We start from the raw sequence: 19,368 nt of genomic DNA on the forward strand, positions 1-19,368 counted from the left end.
ACGAATATGTAGCTAGCTTCCTTTGCACTGAAATAAAATACCGCTACTTTACAAGAATAATACAGTGTGCAAGTCACAAGGAAGCAAGGAAAGGTACTATTTTGTTGGTAGATTTGCCACAGTTCATTTCCAAAGACTCACAATGGTTTTTCAATCTTTTGCTTAAGTCAATTTGAAGGGGCACCCTCAAACTCAGCATGACTCTGCAACTGTCGTACCCTTTCTATTCTGCCAGAGTACAAGTGTAGCCAAATCTGTGGCTGATAAACACAACTCGGGCACTTCCTCTTGAAGGAAAACATTCTTACATATTTTGCATTTCATTTACAAAACTGGACTTCAGAAGTAAAATGAGAGAGCTGTTTGTGTGACTCCTGTATTCTACAACAATATTTTCCAAATAAAGAAACAGGACAGTTTTGTGTGACATCTTTCAGGTCACTAAGCAGTTGTACAAAAGAGAACTTGCATGCTGGAGTTTTCTGCCACCTTCTGACTCAACAGCTGTATATTCATATTTCTTGGAGTGAGGGACTTTTCCAATAATTCTGTGTCTGAACAAGTTTATCATGATCCACTCAATTGTCACTAACATTCAAGATGAACTAAAGAACAGCGTTAAAGAATATCTACCCTCTTTTGACTTTTCCCTTTATTCTAAACACGGACCACTCATTCCATTGGATTGTTTTATCGTGGCAAAGCACAGAGCAAATTCTACTCAATACAGCTATTAACCTTCAACGCAGGTTTTGTAGTTAAAATAGAGAAACCAAACATTTTGTTTGACGAAATGAAAAACCAGGACATGTCAGCCAGCATGAAAGACACACTTGGGACATGGAGACATGACACGAAAAACCTAGATGTATGTTCACTTTAGGAAATGGTTGGCTATATTACCTCTGACCCAATGTCTCCAATCAACACAGTGCTCAGATTTACCATTGCTGGGCTTCGTACCTTGCTGGGCATGTTGTAGTTCTTTTCTTCCACTGTTTAAACTGTGAAGGTGGGTAAAAACATGTGACTACCTTCATTGACAACCAAGATGCCTTCTAAGGTAAACCACAGATCTCTCTATGTCCCATGTTTGAAGGAACCATGGCAGCTGAGCCGGAATTTACAGACTCTCTGTGCCTTTCTGCAGGTTCACAGCCTTAAAATCTTTTAGAATTTAGAGGACCTGTCTAATCTCTGTCTGTATAACAGCCACTTCAGACGTCCTACAGATGAACAAAGCAATCCCGAGAAACTACAGCACCCAAAATGAAAAATGCAACACAAAGCATACCAGGTATTAATAAAGAAAACAAAGGAAAGCAGACAGGAGACCTCTTCCTGCACATCTTACCCAGATCTTGCTTAGCAAGTGGCATGGGAGAGTCTATGAGGCTGAACCACGTAGAGTCTGCATTTCTGCTTTGGACTGCACTGGTTTTGATGCCCCTTGCAGTTTCAGTCCTGTGTCTCTTTGAAATAAAGAAAGCTACATCTAAACAAAAAGGCACATAGATGGAGAAATATTAGCCATCCTACAGACTTATTTCCAAACCTAAAGAACCTCCAACAGTTCCATGGGTTTAAAATGTATACGGATTTAAAAGTAGGGCCCAGATGGAAAGATGTCTGAGGGCCCTCAGATTAAACAGAGACAATGGCATATACAAATAAACTAACCTACATAAATATTGCTCATGCTGCTCAAAATTGTACATTAGCGCTTCCTATAAGTTAATAGTTGCAATAATTCTCTCCCAGAAAACTTTAGTCTACAGCAGAGTATTTTGGGTGCCTGCAATGCGCTTCTCAGAAATACAGTGACAAGAGTATTCTGAATGGACTGGGGGGGTTTCCGGTATATCTATTGTGCAATAGTATAGAAAAAACCCATTGTAATTTATACATGCTGAGTGAACATATTCAAGGACACCGAAAAAGTGCTCTGAAAACAGACTGAACAATACTCTCTAGAGAATGCAATAGGATGAAACTGAACTTTTCAGACTATTAATAGGTGATAAGGATACAGTGAAAATTTATGCTTTTTTGTAAACTGCTTCATAGCTAGGACAAATCCTGTGAAATAATTAATTATCTTTTCTGTGCTAGGGCACCTTGTTCACACTGGCATTCATCCCTGCTTTCAAAAGAATGCTTTCATAATCCTGGACACTGCAACTTTTGTTACTACAAACACTGTAGAATTACATGTATACATACAATAGCAAAGGTACCAAAAGGCATTTAGATAATAAGCAATGCCTCACTTCTTGAAGGCTTTTGATAATTCAAAGAACATTTACTTATATAAACCTCTGACTTACTGCTTATGAAAGAAAATAACTTGGGACTGTCAGCAATTCTGTTTATCTTAAAAAAAAATAGCAACTAAATCAGAAAGTGCCATTCTAAGAACCGTAGTATACAACAAATATGTCTACTCATATTATACAGGTCTTTTCATTAGATTCCAAGAATTAGCTGATGCACACAACTGGCATCCTATAAATCATAATGAATATTCGTTTTAAGAAAAATCAGTTGAATTGTCATTAAATCCAGACTAATTAGAGCCTACAAGAGGGTTTGAATGTATTTCTACCAGTTCATTTTTATTTGCCTTCTTTTCCGAAATACTGTAGGTTTCTCTGGTGCTAATGAATACAAAGGACTTCATCAGTTACCCCTAGACATCACCAGGCAGCTGCTCCGCAAGCTTTGCCAACAGACTGCCAAGAGCCTGGCCCATCTAGCTCTACCCGCCACTGATCAGAAAAAGCCAATGGTGCCTAATGTAGTGATTTATTTTGTGACGGGAATAAATATACATGGGGGATTAGAATGTGCCAAACCCATTTTCACTTCTAAAATTATTTTAAATCCAGGCTTGAACCCGGGGTTTCTACCAGTGAAATATGTACGACATACAAGGAAGAACATGCACAGAGTTGCAATTATTAAAATAAGTACATTCAACTACCACTGAGCCCATTTACCCCAGAACTGATTGTGGTCCTTTATATCCATTTCATAATTTTTCTCCTATACTGTGACATCACAATTTCTTGCTTTGTGTTATTGGCCTTCCTTTAAAACTTCAAAATTTCCTTTCACAGATGTGAGGAACTCTTGGAATGGGGGCCCTCTTTCTCAAGTTTTCCACAAAAATGTAAGAGCTTGAACAAACCAGACGACTGGACGTTACATGGTGCTGGTTTTCCAAGTCTCCTTAGAATTCCATCCAACACTTATTCAATGTCTGTTGAACTGTTGCTTTCCATCTCAATGTGGCACCTTCAAGGTCAACTGTAGCAAATGGAGCTGGTGCTCTGGGATTCAAAACACAGGAAAAAACTGAACTCTGGGGGACTTGGCTGCTGCAGGGAACATGACTAGAAGAGATGTAACAGACCTATCTAACCTTAAGTGAGCCAGCCAATTTATCCCCCCCAGTACGTGTTTATTTTGGGAAACTGACAACTACATAACACAGTTAAAGAACCCAGAAGGACTTAAAGGAAACCTTCAGGGAAAAAATTTGCTATGCAGAGAAAGAGCCTAGGTCTAAATCTCTGCCCTAAGAAAGCCATGATACTGACCTTGGGTGTCTCTTTATCTACAGCAAAAACTTCTACAGCCTGACTTCTTTTTAAAGTCTGTGGCCAAAAGGACAAGACAGACATTATTAAATCCAAGGGCAACAGAATGGGAACTAATGCAGAATTTACATGAACTGGGAGGTAAGTGATTGCTGACCTGTGTTATTCAATTTTGTATCACGTACATTGCTTTGGCATGTTGTACTAGCTAATAACAAAACAATAACAAGGCAGATTCAAGCTGCCAGGCCCACTAAACGTAGATCTCACTGCCTGAATGACTCTCAAGATACAGAAGACCCCCAGGGAGTAGCAAAGGAATCAAATGAATGGGGCCAGGACACAAATACCAAACAAAGCCTGTCTGGAGGTAATAACATCTTTCTTATTCTTCTTGGTCCACTGTGAAAAGGGAGCTACTGTCACATCTCTGTGAATGAGCAACTAGGACAAATGGCCAGTCCAACTGGTTTATTTTAAACCGGTCCATTTTAGCATCATTTTAAGATGGAGATGACCTTGTCTGCCCAGCCTCCTGTATTTAGACATGCTGTCCTATTGTCATGTAATTGTCGAACCGACGGACTGCACACACCTATTGTAACATTAAAGTAGGTCACTACTGGGTATTATTGTCAATGATATAGTACAAATATATTCCAGACGAACCTACTTGGAAACACTAATTTGGAATGCAATGTTCTGGGGAGGTTCTCATGTTTACTCCCAACCAGCCATGTTTTCCACAGAGTAACTCTTTATGGCTGTCCTTTCAGAAAGGATGTGATAATGTTAACCAATTAGCATAGCCCAAAGCTACTTTTAGTGGGAAGAGTGATATTTCCAGGAACAATAGTCTGTCAAAAATAGCACAGGAGGCCAACCAACCTGAGGGCCTCTAGCCTCCTCCAAACCCAGAGATATTCCAAAGCCAAGTCTACACTATGGACTTTCGCTGACGTAGCTATGTCAGTAAGGGGTGTGAGGAGGTGTAAATCTCTGATGGACACAGCTGTGCTGGCAGAATTCCCTAGTGTAGATGCAGTTATATACTGGTATAGATAGTTTTGCTTGGGGGTGGGTGAACCTGGAATAAGCTTAGACCGACAAAAGCACAATATTGCAGGGGTAAGTTGCATCCACACTAGAAAGACTCCTCTGGTGTAATAGCAAAGGCTTCCTAGCGCAGACCTGGCCCAAAATTGCTGAACTGCCTCCAGAACAGTATTCAGTGTCAGGAGCAATAAAGTCACTGACTAGCCTAGAAATATTGCATTTCTTCTGATGGCCTTAATGAACCCGTACCAGGTCAGAAACCAGAAATGATGCAATGCCTCAGAGTCAGGCAGGGCTACGGGAACCACCAGAGACTGTCAGCGTTCTAGACACATGAATCACCCAACATAACAGGGGTCTCTAGTCTAGCTTTGGCAATGGATACTATGCCTAGGGAATGATGAGTGTGGTTATTTATCTGAGTGAGCGAAGAGAGCATCCTACCTCGAGTATCTTAAGGTGCTGCCTTCTCAGATGTGAAGAACCTCCCCCCCAACACCTCAGAGCTGTCATACTATACAGCAATGAGGTGTATAAAAATAAACGACTGGCATTACGAATGAACCTTGGGTTCAACTGACACGAGAACAGTCTCGGTCTCTAAACTGCATTTTTTTTTATAAGGTTTGTGTAGAGTAAGTGAAGTGTCATGTCTCCTGCATCCTGTCTGGCCCTAGCCTTCGATGATTAAGTTGGGCCCAGGGTCTTTAGAAAGCTAATCTTGCACGTTTGGGTGTACCAGTAATATCAAAGTCCTCAGATCTCATGAGATTTGAATTCAGAGGCCCAAGGCCCATAGGAAGGCTTATCACATCTGCTATTCACTATGACCTTAGCAGAAGATAGAGGCTGGTGTAGGTAGAAAGAAATTGCAGGCAGGGGTCTTGTGAGAGAGAGGCTTGTAATGCCTGAGGCAGGAAAGGAAGTAAAGAGCAGAGTCTTTGTTATAAGGGTTGACCACAAATCTGGCATAGCTTCAGGAAGGGTCATGCCTACCTGGCCCTTACCATCAGCTCCTGCGGTAACATGCAGTCGTGCATTTACAGATTTCTGTTTAAAAGCCCAGTTGGCACCCTGGATATTTTATTAAGCATTAAAAATAAAAATAACTGTATGGGCTCTGTGTGTGTTTGTTTGCTTTTATACATTGCACGGTAAATTTGAGTTTATTTCACTATTTCAAGGTCTGGTTTCTTTACAAAGTAGCCCCTGTGCTCAGTGGGTCATTTGCAAAGCCATCCGATCTCTGAATTCTGGCTTCGCTCTTTACGTGCGATTGTTATTTCACGTTCCAAAAAATGCAACGAGAGCTGCACCTCTCCACTCCTCTGTCCCTGTGTCTTTATGAGGAAAAGAGGTGTGGTCTTACCCGGAGTTAGCTAACTCGTGGTACATTCCTTGGGAAGACGAGACAGAACGTAGTTTTCACAAGACTAGCAGATGGAATTAAAGACTAGTCTTCCCCATAGGATTTAGCTCAACTTGCTAACTTATGTGGAAACTACAAACTGCCTTGTCTTGACTAGAGTTTTACCTCTAATTAATTGACTCGACTTACTATGATTATTTGTATTACCGTAGCCCCAAGGAGCCGCAGTGATGGACCAGGACCCCACTGTATCAGGTGCTATATACACACAGAACAGACAGACAGTTCCTGCCCCCAAAGAACTGACAATCTAAGTACAAAACAAGAGACAACAGATGGATACAGGCAGATGGGGAAGTACAACGAAACAATGAGACCATACCGGTCAGCGGGATAGGCAATGCTCATAACACCACCCCTTTTCTCCTATTGAAGACAAAGCCTTTCATTTAGTTTTGTTGGGTGGTTTGTCACCCGAAAAGTTGGCAGTAGTTTTACGAGCTGCTGTTTGACAAGCAACGCGGTAAATAAAAGCCCTTCATTTTTCCTTTAGAGCGTAACTTGCAGCCTAAGCCAGCTGAACTACAAGGGTTTAGTATTAACCTCCTAGAACTTAAGGGGGAAAAAGCCAGTTTATACCTCCTTCTCCATCGTACATTAATTAACCATCACTTCATTTAGTTCCGATATCAGCAACAACAAGCAGCAAGCTGTACAAGCATGCTCAGTCTGAGTGACCTTGTGTGCTTGTGGCATGTTTACCAGATAATCAGCAGGGAATTCCATTTTCAAAATACAAGACTTCATAATCCATTTGCACTAGAGATTGGTCCAGAGCTCTGGATTTACTGGTCACATGTACCAAGGAATAAAAGTATATGAGTATGCAACTAGATTAATCTCTAGACCTGTAAAACCATCCCAAACCACCATGCCTAGAGCGGGTTCATTGAAATTCACACATGTACATGTTAAACGTCATATCAAAAAGCTGTGACTGATCTCCTTTCCACAGCACACAGAGGAAAAATAAAATGTTACCCAATGTATAGCTCTGCAAGGACAGGGGTATGTAATAAATAACCTCCCCTTTGCAGATTTTTCTACTTGTTACATAATTGGAACATGATTACAGATGTTCTTATTAACACCAGAAGAAAACATCTCTCTCCTTGTTATTTTTAAAAGGCAGAAATCACTCTGCCCCTTCCCTCCCTGCTACCCCAATTCTAAATCAAAGCATGGCAAGTTTAAATTCGAGCTGTTTAACTCACAGTCAAGTTCAATAAATCTGAGAAACAAATCAACAGAAAGCATTTCCAAACGTAACCTTGGCAACACAGAAAATGCTTCAACAGAACTTCTGCACATTTTCTTTATTTGCGCTGTCTGAAATTGGAATACAAGGCAAAAGAAATACATGGGCAGAAGGATATTAGCATCAGGACTCTGCAGCCACTGAGCCGCAAATTGCAGTCATTCACATTCCAAGAAGGCATCTTGTTCAGTCGTTCTTTAAAACCTGCAGCCAGGCACGTTACAAGCATAAAGACTCATCACATTTTGGACGGACAAACTGGAAAAGGGAAGTGTTCAATAGAATCCGTGTTTATTCATTATACCTACGCAAAGCATTTCAAAGAGTACTTCAGTCCCTCCTTTCCACTGATGAAATAAGACTAACGCAGCCATGACACACAGCTATTGTCATGAAAGGAGTCGAAGTGTGTCAAACATTTGCCACACAACGGTATCCATTACTCCAGCCAAGTATTTAATAGATAGTCCTCAAGGAAGAAATGGGCATGTTATCCCAGCTACCATTACATGGGAACTGTTGGCAAGGGTTGACTTTTTGATAGCCACTACACTCAATATTTCAGTAAGCCTCTGCAGTAGATAAATCAGCTGCTGTTCCTGTAAAAGATAGGTAAGCCTCAAAATGTTTGGCAACTCATTTAAATACTTCAAGATTTAGATGTTTGCTTAAATTTTAACCACGTCCCTTAGGAGAGCTGCCATTACTTTTCCAGTGTGCCCTGAGTGTACTCAGATTGATGGGGAGCATCTTTGGCTCTAATATGGTCCCCGCATGAAGGCAGGAAGTGCAAAGCAGTGACACATTGGGGGGGGGGGGGGGGGGGGGGATTCCCCAAACTCCAAAAAGGCCAGGTTCAGTTTGAGCTTGGAGCAAAGATTCAGGTAATTTATTACACAGTTCTCCTGAATCTTAAATGGGCAAAAAATACCTTTCTGAACTGAGGGGGAAACAGTTTTCAATTCAGGTAGGTTTTTTAAAAAAAGACTTCACTTTTTTTTTTTAATCCAGCTTGACAATTACACGAAAAGGGAGGTTTGTTTCTAAAGAGTTTGTCTGTTCCTGTTGCCTATTTCATGCTTCAGTTCAGGATGATGTAGTGCCCATCTTTAAAAAAGGGAAGAAGGACGATCCTGGGAACTACAGGCCAGTTAGCCTCACCTCAGTCCCTGGAAAAATCATGGAGCAGGTCCTCAAGGAATCAATTCTGAAGCACTTAGAGGAGAGGAAAGTGATCAGGAACAGTCAGCATGGATTCACCAAGGGCAAGTCATGCCTGACTAATCTAATTGCCTTCTATGACGAGATAACTGGCTCTGTGGATGCGGGGAAAGCGGTGGACGTGTTGTTCCTTGACTTTAGCAAAGCTTTTGACACCGTCTCCCATAGTATTCTTGCCAGCAAGTTAAAGAAGTATGGGCTGGATGAATGGACTATAAGGTGGATAGAAAGTTGGCTGGATTGTCGGGCTCAATGGGTAGTGATCAATGGCTCCATGTCTAGTTGGCAGCCGGTATCAAGTGGAGTGCCCCAAGGGTCGGTCCTCGGGCCAGTTTTGTTCAATATCTTCATAAATGATAGGATACAGAGGGCCCTAGACAAATTAGAGGATTGGGCCAAAAGAAATCTGATGAGGTTCAACAAGGACAAGTGCAGAGTCCTGCACTTACGACAGAAGAACCCCATGCACCACTACAGACTAGGGACCGAATGGCTCAGCAGCAGTTCTGCAGAAAAGGACCTAGGGGTTACAGTGGACGAGAAGCTGGATATGAGTCAACAGTGTGCCCTTGTTGCCAAGAAGGCCAATGGCATTTTGGGATGTATACGTAGGGGCACTGCCAGCAGATCGAGGGACGTGATCGTTCCCCTCTATTCGACACTGGTGAGGCCTCATCTGGAGTACTGTGTCCAGTTTTGGGCCCCACACTACAAGAAGGATGTGGAAAAATTGGAAAGCGTCCAGCGGAGGGCAACAAAAATGATTAGGGGACTGGAACACCTGACTTATGAGGCGAGGCTGAGGGAACTGGGATTGTTTAGTCTGCGGAAGAGAAGAATGAGGGGGGATTTGATAGCTGCTTTCAACCACCTGAAAGGGGGTTCCAAAGAGGATGGATCTAGACTGTTCTCAGTGGTAGCTGCTGACAGAACAAGGAGTAATGGTCTCAAGTTGCAGTGGGGGCGGTTTAGGTTGGATATTAGGAAAAACTTTTTCACTAGGAGGGTGGTGAAACACTGGAATGCATTACCTAGGGAGGTGGTGGAATCTCCTTCCTTAGATATTTTTAAGGCCAGGCTTGACAAAGCCCTGTCTGGGATGATTTAGTTGGGGATTGGTCCTGCTTTGATCAGGGGGTTGGACTAGATGACCTCCTGAGGTCCCTTCCAACCCTGATATTCTATGATCCCCCATTAATGGCATCATCCCATTTCTACAGCAGCAAGCAATGATGTCTTAAAAAGGTTTGAAATTGCACAAGTCAAATAAGCATCAAGAGCAAATCAATTTGAAGAAGAAAGATCCTGTTCTTATTCAAAGGTACTGAGCAATACAAGAAGTAGAGCGGGGGTGGGGGTGGGGGGAACCAGACTATCCGATGTTAACACAGAACTGTTTCTACATCAAATGTTTGTCCAAGCTTTACGCAAGGTATCAGCCAACCTGTAAATGCTATATAAATTGTGGCTACATGATGGAACTCTGAAATGCAGTAAGCACTAACCAGCAAATCAGAACTCCAGGATGAAATGGTTTCAGTACCAAACCCGCTCTTTCCCTCGCTCATTCCCCACCATCTCACTTCCTTTCCCGTCAACTGTAAATTTATTTTCAAACCTTTACCCATCGCAATCCATTCTGGAACTACCCATCCACATTTCACCTGATCTCAGCCAATGCACAGACACTACTTTGCCGGCAAGGAGCCACGCATATCATCTTCCCCGCTGTCACCAATACAAGAGCACCATAGCTGTAAATCAGATCTCTCCTATAGCAGTGCACAGCACCACTTAAAGTTTACCACCAAAAGGATTTAATTTTATCTCATGAACTCCACTGGGGGAATTTTTCATTACTTACAAGGCACAGCATGGCGATAAAGGTTATCTCTAATTGTCTGCTGCAGCTCGTGATCTGGAGATCCTTTCTGAAACCTCTGGTTGAGATAATGCCTCAGATCTTTGTTCAGTCTACTTCCTGCAAAGAGAAAACAGCTATTTAAAAAAAACAATAACAACCACCCCCAATATATGACCAAAACAAGACACTCCAGTACACACGCTTCTCTCTCTGGGAAGAGGATGAGAGAACCAATGCCACGGGACAGATGTCAAGTCACGATGTTTAATATGTTACTGGAAGGGGCTCAGATACTAGGGTGATGAACAAGGAATAAAAACCTACATAGAACAGAAAAAAAAAATCTCTCTCAAAACAAAAAAAAAGTTGATGGGAAGTTCCTAACCAGCTCTATTCCCAGCTACACAGAAAAATGACAAGAAAATCTATTTCTTGCTGGGCACAGCTAAGAGGTGCTCATTCAGGCAGTAGCAGTTAGAGGTGGGCAGGAAATGGCTTTCCAGTCATGGGAAAATGCGTCCCATCCCAAATCCGCATAAAACATTAAAATCTTGAAACTGTTGGCTGACCGATCTTCAAAACAAAAACATTCAGTCCAGGTCAAGCAAAACATTTTGTTTCAATTTAGACTTACGTTTTATTTGACTATCGTTTAAATTTCTAAAAGAAGAGTCATTTCGAGTCAAAACCCAGAACTTTTCTCTTAGAAAATGGCCCACTGTCCCGTTGCAGTTGGTCAGGGAGAAAAAAACTTGGGAGCTGGTGATTTTATCGAGCAAGCAGAAACAACAGAGGGAACCCCATTGGTCCAAACAGCTGAATGAGCAGGGGGGATAGGAATATCCTATATGCATAATGCCGTTCCAGAACGTTTTATAACAGAATTGTTAGCATCAGAATAGTTTTTAAAACTCTAAATAGAATTCTTTCACTAAAACAAAATTTCATGTGACCTTCTCCAAATAACATTGATGGTTTTTAAAAAGGTGGAAGCAGCTGAGATATTACAGCAAGGAAAATTAGGTAGTGTCAGCACACCACATTTATAAAGACTATGAATCAGATATGGCTTTTTTGCCTACACATGACTATAAATCAATACAAGTATAAACTTTCTGGTAATATAGTCATTCACAGACCGGCAGGGACTTAACGTACTGTAGTTAAATCTGATTATGAAACACTTCATTTAGAAACAACCATCTCCTCTACAGCTGTAAGGAGCTCTACTCTATCAGAGAATTGTGGTATTAATAACTGCTCTGGACAGTGAAAAGCAGCCATTGTTATTAATTCTGTTGAGTTCCCACTAATGAGCTTCCAGCAGGACTCTGAATTCATACCATTTTTTGTTTTTGTTTTTGTTTTAGAACATTTTTATACGCTGCTTTATCATATACTCATTTGTTTATTTCCATCTCACCATCAGGAAAGATCAAACATACTCATTGTAGAAGCACCTGAAATAAGCCCAAACTAATGAAGGTTACATTGCATCATTATACTTTCCTTACTTGTTCTGGGAACATCCCTCACTATGCCGAGCAGTGGCTCACCACCCAAGTGTCTAACAAAAATAGTTAGAATAGGATGTTAAAAGTGATTTCCTGTGGGATGGCTCACTTGGAGCTGGCTAACTTTTTCACTGTGGCAATTCAACCTTCACAAGTGACCTTCTCAATTCTGTGTATGTGACAGTAAGGGATATTTCCTTCTCTTACTTCTAAAGGCAGATTTTGCAGGAGTCAAAGAATGGCATACCCTGAAAGGATGAATCACTGAATTTTTCATCTTTTAATTCAACAGCTAGTCCTTATTTTTCCCTCACAAGCCAATGTTAAACAAGGTTATGCATAAGCAAGAAACAAACATCCCAAACATATTTTGCACATAATGTAAGAAAGTATTCCACTGAGAAAATTAATGCTGTGAACTGCATGCATTTAAAAAAAACAGGTTGTCTTCTGACATGCATTATGTATTCAGTTATTTGTGTCGCAGTAGTCAAGGCTCTGCTAGGACTTCCTAACTATATAACTTATAATGAATGCATGATACCCTTCCTTCTAGAATTGGTCAAAGTTTTGGAATGCTTTTTTCCCACAGAAATACCTTTTTTCCAAATGTTGACTTTTGTAATTTCTATTTTATCAAAAATTACACTGAAATGTATTTAAAATTTTCATTCGTAACATATTGTATTCGGTTTCAGAAATAAGCCATTTTCAAAAACGAATTCTTTGAATTTTAAAATTTCACCATGTGACTAAACTGACCAAAAAAGATTTAAAAATGTATTGCAAAAATGAGAAAAAAAATTTAAATTGGGGGGGGGGAGGAATTTGCAATTTTTTCCTTCATTTTTTGACTAGCTTTCCATCATGCTATGAAACTCTCAGATTCTTGCTTTTCCTTTCAGGAAGCTGTCACCTAATATACATTTTGAAACTTGAGTTTCTACTCAACTCAAGGGTCTGGGATTTAAAATAGGTTTTCCTAAACTTTGGACTAAACAAAGGAAACTTGGGTTACATGTCATTATGGGTTTTGTTTGGTTACTCGTGTTCTTGTACATCCAGAGCTCCAACCGTTTTCTTTCCAATGCTGTTACACTTTGGAAGCCAAGTTGTTCAGTGAGAAAAACAAACCCAAACAGTGAAACAGAAAATAACTCAGTGGGTGGAATAATATTGCTCATTCTCGTTTGTTCCCAGCAACAATAAATTATTGTGTGTGTGTGTCTGTCTCCGTCCTTACTATGCTGCTATCTATTCACTATAGTGCTTGCTTTTAAACACGTTTTTTTCAATCCTGATTTCCTGTCTCACTCAGTGTTTCTCAAATAGTTATTTAATAGCAGAGTCACTAACAAACATTGATCTTTCAAAAACCATAAATTTCCTCACATTAGCATTGGATCTATTCCAGTCACAGTCCCAAACTGCTACATAGGAGCAAATAGGTAAAGGATCACCCAGCTTCTCTTTCCTTATATAAAAATATCCATCTACTCCAAACAGCCTCAATGAGAATTTGTGCTATTACGTTGGGGCCAAATCCTGCTCACCTTACTCCCATGAGTAGTTGCAATAAAACAAAGAGACTAAACTGCAGAAAAGATTCGAGTCTTTGGGAAGAAACTTCAACCATTACCATTCCAGAGCAGAGAGCACCTGTTCCCACCATCCTTTAGACATTCCAAACTCCGAACATGTGATCTATATTCTGTAGACACTTAAGTAAGTTTTTTAATATTATTTTATGTTCATGCAATGTGGGGTCCAAGTGATATTATAATTGCTTTGCACTTTTATAGTATGAAGATGTTTTCTCCCCATTTATTCAACAAGATGGCTATAGATAATCCAGGTCATCAACTGTATTCTGACAGAGCCTAATACCATTTGTACTAGGATAGGTCACGGCCAGGGTACGGTTGTCTCTGACCTACATTACGTACCTCACATAAACAGGTTGACATGCTAGTACATATTCTCAATTTATTTTTAAGCAGGAGTGTAAGGACTACTGACTGCTGTTTCACACTGGTTAATGGCTCTGAACTAGATAAGTCCATATTTCATCTGTAGATCACAACACAATTCCACTATTTAGCGAGATTTCTTTTTTAAGAAGCTCTATAGCAAGAGGATTTCCTGAGGTCACACAAAGGCAGTTTCAAAGTAACAGTGCCATGAGGCAAGCGGAGTTTAAAAGGCCTTACTACAGAGATAACAGTGCAATGAAGTCATCTCTCTCTCACAGCCTAATGGCTATATCGAGAGGGAAAGCAAACTTTTAGAAGAGGCAAAGTTTACATTTTGGGTTTGCAGGATAAGGTATTAGTCAAGTTGGCTAAAAATGGGGGGTGGGAGGAAGAGAAGAGAGCCTGGAGGGGCAGGGACCATTTTTTTTAAATGGGTTTGTACAGCACCTACCAGGATAGGATCCTGATCCATGTGTAGGGTCCCAGGCCATTACCACAACACAAATAATAAATGGAAATCACCATCAATTGATGGTGGGGACCTAGAATAGTGGATTTTTGCCTATATTCTAGAGCTAAGGTTGTTTGTGATGCACAAATATTTTGTTAGTTTCTGCAGGAATTTATATTCTGCTTCCGTACCTATGAATGCTCATTCTCATAGCAAGTTCCACTAAGCAGCAACCCATCTCAGGACCCAGAATGAGGGCTGAATGCTCCTGACCATATCATCATCAAATGTTCCTAATCCCAGTAGCTGTTAGACAAATGATAATATTTTGTGCTATATCATTTCATTCTACTCCATCCTGGTCTTCCAGCTGCTAACCAAAAGTGATTATAAATAATGGGGCTATAAAAGCCATTCAATAATTAGAACACTCACTGATCATATGCCAGCAATGACAAAAGAGAGTGATTTATGTAAGTCAAGTATGCCACATCTGCCAGCCCAGAGTTTTGTTACTGATGTGGCTTTAAGGTCATAGCTTAACACTGTTCTAACAGCCATTTGTCATGTAGGACAGAGAGAAAGAGAGAGATGGAGACAAGAGAAATGAAATATACCACTACTGGTTATTTTTAAGCAAAAGAAGAATCAAATAAATCTAACAGTGCCTTTCTACTTTCCTAATTTAGAGTATCCACTGAGGTCAAAGTAAGAGGTGAGTCTGATACACTGGCTCACTTGCTTTCATCATCCATTTGCAAAAGCCTAAGTAAGATCACATAGCGAAAGACCTGCCACCTGAATGTAGCTTCCTAAAGTCAATATAATTTGTGTTCTTTCTGTCAGCCACCCACAAAGTAAAGGCATCATATAAATCCACCATATTTTGGTAAACTGTTTGCTGCTATATTTTATTAGTGCAAGAAAACTTAAACCAGTCTTTTATTCCTTGGATAACTAAAGAAATATTTATCTGAACCCTGCTGAGGGAGTTGGCTTTACATTTAACACAACTTGACAGGGATCTTATTTGATTGCATCCATGTTTGTTTCTTAAAGCGCTAACGTGAGATCTTGGTTGCAGTGCACAAACACACTCCTGCACAAACCCCAGATTGATGGATGCCGTGCTGGAAACAAACCAGTGCACCCATATCATCACCTATCATTGCAGGTGTTTGCTTCAGTAGCCATATGGACTAGAGTAAATTGGCAACAGGCCCTGACCTGTGAGTTCATATTGGTTCACTGTTGGAAATGCCATGAGCCAACTAAGGTCTCGATCCCAAAGGCTCGAACATTCAGGCAGGCTCTGTATGGGCACAGGAGAACTGTAGGACGAGAGCCTACATGCCTCCCTTACTATATATTTTAATACATGTATATCTACAATCAGTTTAATTTAAAATACCTGCTTACCTTTCCCTGGGGAAAGTTAACTAATCATACAATTTTTTTCCCAATGCTTACTCTTTTTATTTAAAAAAGATCCACCTCAAAATCCTTGTAGCTCATGATCTCCTATGGCACATTTGTTACGACTGAAAACTATAATAAGCCACAGAGCTGTACTACTTAGACGAACACAAAGTAACAGAATCAACTACCTCTGCAGAAATACAACACAGCTTGGAAGGCATGGTTAAGTCTTCAACAGCACAACAGCTGCTGAATCAGCAGAGAGTACTTCAGCCTAGATCATAATTTTTGACTGGAGAATGAATAACACTTGTTACTTTATTACTAGCATAACTTTTTATAAATATTATTTTAGGTGTCGTTTGTGAATCTGAAGGAAACCCAGTCACTCAAAACTTTTCAACACTGTTCAAAATCAAGAACAGGCAATAGTTTTCTTGGCACAGTATATTTTGGTATCTCTCTTAACCTGTAAGGCACGTATGGATGAGTGACCCAGCACTAGAATAGTAATTCAGCATTTGCTGCTTCAGAAATACTCCTTAACAGTTCATAAATCCACAGTAAATCCATCATATGCACTTTTACATCACTGCACTGCATTTAGAATGTGTCCCACCTTATACTATGCACATTAAAGATTTGTTCAATATCTAGCCAAAGTTTAAAAAGTCAAGTTAAAAGCACCAGACAACACACACTCTTTCAAGGTAAGAAGTAGAAAAGCACAAATGTTGCCACGGCTGGCTTGACAATCTGAGGGGTCTGGATACACACATTTCTCATCCCAGCTGTTTTCAGAGGCATTCCAGTACGTATGACGACACAGGTCAGCCAATCGAAAACCCGGGCTTCTCACAGCCAACCCCTATTCTGATCTCTCGGTGGACCATCCCCACTACATTGCTTTCAGAGTTGGATAAAAACTGCGGCTAGCCTCCCCTGCGCTCCCTAACCTCAGTATTTGGCCATGCCTTTTCATCTGCTAGAGCACACTGAAGTGTGGGTTCCAACAGTACGTGTGATGGGTCTGCTAACAGCAGCCACACTGCAACAAGAAAAGAGAAAATGGAGAAGAGCGAGGATCTGAACAGAAGTAGTGGCAGAGGGACTGCAGAAGAGAAATGGGTGGGAGGGTGGAACTAATCAAGACCATAAGGTTTAACTAGGCATTAAGATAGGACATCAGCCACTCGAAGACCACATCAACCAAATCCAGGTGGTAGAGCCTAAGAAAATGTGTTAGTTGAGTGCCAGGTGGTCAGGCACTTCATTTGACTAAATCCCCCTTTGCCCCTGTACACAACCCCAAGTTGGGTGTGAGACTAATTCACCCCAGAATTCTGGGGTTACTGGAAGAGCAATCGAGGCAGCAAGGGGAAGGAGATGAATGAGAGTCTGGGTCCTCAAAGTTATTCTCTGAAAAGAGTAAGGAGTATTTTTCACCCAGAAGGCTGAGAAGAGGTCCCAGTAAAAAAAAACAATGGAAGTATCCAGGGAACCAGGGCGGGGGACAGGGAGAGAGAATGGGAAATGGATGGGACCCTTTATTGGTAACTTCTTGGACCGGGGGGATGGGGACAGAAAGGATCCCCCTCATTTGAGAGGAAGCAGCTGATCAAAGCCATGACCCCGGATGGAGGACCTCCCCAAAGAAAAGGTAGAGACGTCTGGAATAGATAGATTGTCTCCTACAACTTGCCCTGGGATTCTCCTTCTGAGTTGGAACTGGCATAAACATCCAGTACAGTGCTGCCTCTGGTCCGGTTTCCACTCATCCTGGCTACAAAAAGTTATCACACCAGGTGGCAGGAGATTTCCATGCAAATTGATCCTACATCGCAGGAGTGAGTGAGGTAGAAGAGAAGGGGCATTTGGGGCCTCCTGTAGCTCCATATAGGCTCTGGAGGTCTGGTGGTGGTGAATAAAGATGGTGCTCCTCCAGAAAAGTTGGCAGCTGCAATTGTCCCAGCAAGAGACAGGAGAACTGAAGTAAGATTTCCTGCCAAGCAAGGGGATGGTGCCTCTGGACTGGCCATCTGCTACCTGAATGGCATGAATGGAGAGACACCCATACTATGGGCTCATGTCACCTGTATCACAGAAGTAACCTACATTTGTTACACCTTGAGACACTGCTATGCATAGTGGAGCCAAGTTTTCAGTACTACCCGAGGAGGTTTTCCCTGAGGATAGCTTAAATTATCTGGACATAAAAATCATCATAAGGGTTGCGCGGTTAATGATGTCGTTTATTTTAATGGCTTTCAGTGGCACTCAGCTACCTTTTCCTCCCTCACACCAATTCCTGAAAAATGTTGCAGGTTACCTGCATTTGGCACAGTTTCTTTTTCCTTTCTCTCTTGGAAGAATCCACATCAAACCACTTGGGAGGGGCATGCGTGTGAGTGAGTGACAGACAGAGCGTGTGCTAGACTTTCAATCTCTGGCTGTAATTGACACAAAAGAGCGAGGTGAGCAGAGGTGAGGAAAAGGGGCCTGCTGGGATTGAAATGAAAATATCTAGGACAAGTCATACTATGGAATCAGAAAGAGCTACACGCACATTACGATGTTCAGGAGACAGCTGTGGGAGACCGAAGTACTATAAGATCCTCTGGAATTGTTTACAACTTGAATTGGGCTATACCCCCGACAATTACTATAGAAGATCCTACTGCAATCAGGCCATAGGCCGAAATCAATTTGATGCCAATCAAGCTGCAACATCAAGTCATGTCCATAGGAACGCCCTACTGGAGACATCCTCTAGTCAAAAGCCTGGCTCAGAAACCCATGCTCCTTCCAGACTTTGAGGAAATTAATATCCAGATCTGAACTTTGAAATGCAGGCCCACTTCTCATTTGAATACATTTTGTCTGACACACAAAGGCACAGCTGTAGAGGGGATATTTGTTACCGTACAGTCTAACAAGAAAAAGCAATTAGTATGAAATAGTCGTTAGTGGCAAGAGTTGCTGATGTTGCGACGCGAGTTTAATAAAAACTCCTACACATCAAAAGTGAGTGCAGAATGAAATCTCTGCAATATTGTAGTCCAGTACGTAGACTCATTCCACGAGAGACTGTGCAGAATTCTAGCTGAGCGTTTCACTTTGACCCCATCATTAACCATGCCACCGGTGGACACCTCCTAAAATACATGAACATTTCACCACGAGCCCGTAGCTTCTGATAACACCTTTCCAGAAAAAAAAACAGGTTGTATCAGAGCCAGCCATGCACGCAGAGCATTTTTCACAGATATCTAGTTTGTAATGGTTTTCATGGAGCTCAAGCAAGTTTTCAGCACGAAGCAAACCTGGTGGAGGCATTGTTCCACTGTCTTTGTTTTGATCCAGTTACAGTTTACTTTCCTTGCTTGTCTGGAAAAAGAGACTGTTCTCCAGACAGGGTCTGGAAGGCAAGAGATGCAAAAGGGAAAAAAATTAGGCTGAAAAAAAAATAGCTTTAGTCTTTGAGTTAACACAAATGACCTGTTTGTGAGAATTAGCTACACACGCCTGTGCGTCTCCTGACAGAAGTTACCGTATTTTCTAAAACCAGGATATAATGTGAG

General features: G+C 41.2%; 1 protein-coding gene across 29 annotated transcripts in view; it reads right to left on the reverse strand.

Moving 5' to 3' along the window:
- Positions 1–19,368, reverse strand: part of MAGI1 (membrane associated guanylate kinase, WW and PDZ domain containing 1) — a 481,666-nt gene that overhangs the window by 215,732 nt on the left and 246,566 nt on the right. For 28 of the 29 annotated variants that reach the window (XM_073351013.1, XM_073351009.1, XM_073351027.1 and 25 more), the window contains exon 2: positions 10,431–10,547. The exons of the other annotated variant lie outside the window; for it this stretch is intronic. In XM_073351013.1, coding sequence (XP_073207114.1) covers positions 10,431–10,547 — 117 coding nt within the window. The remainder of the gene's footprint in view (positions 1–10,430; positions 10,548–19,368) is intronic. 29 annotated transcript variants of the gene reach the window in all.

Source organism: Lepidochelys kempii, chromosome 7 (assembly GCF_965140265.1).
Source record: "Lepidochelys kempii isolate rLepKem1 chromosome 7, rLepKem1.hap2, whole genome shotgun sequence".
In the NCBI taxonomy this organism is placed as follows: Eukaryota; Metazoa; Chordata; order Testudines; family Cheloniidae; genus Lepidochelys; species Lepidochelys kempii.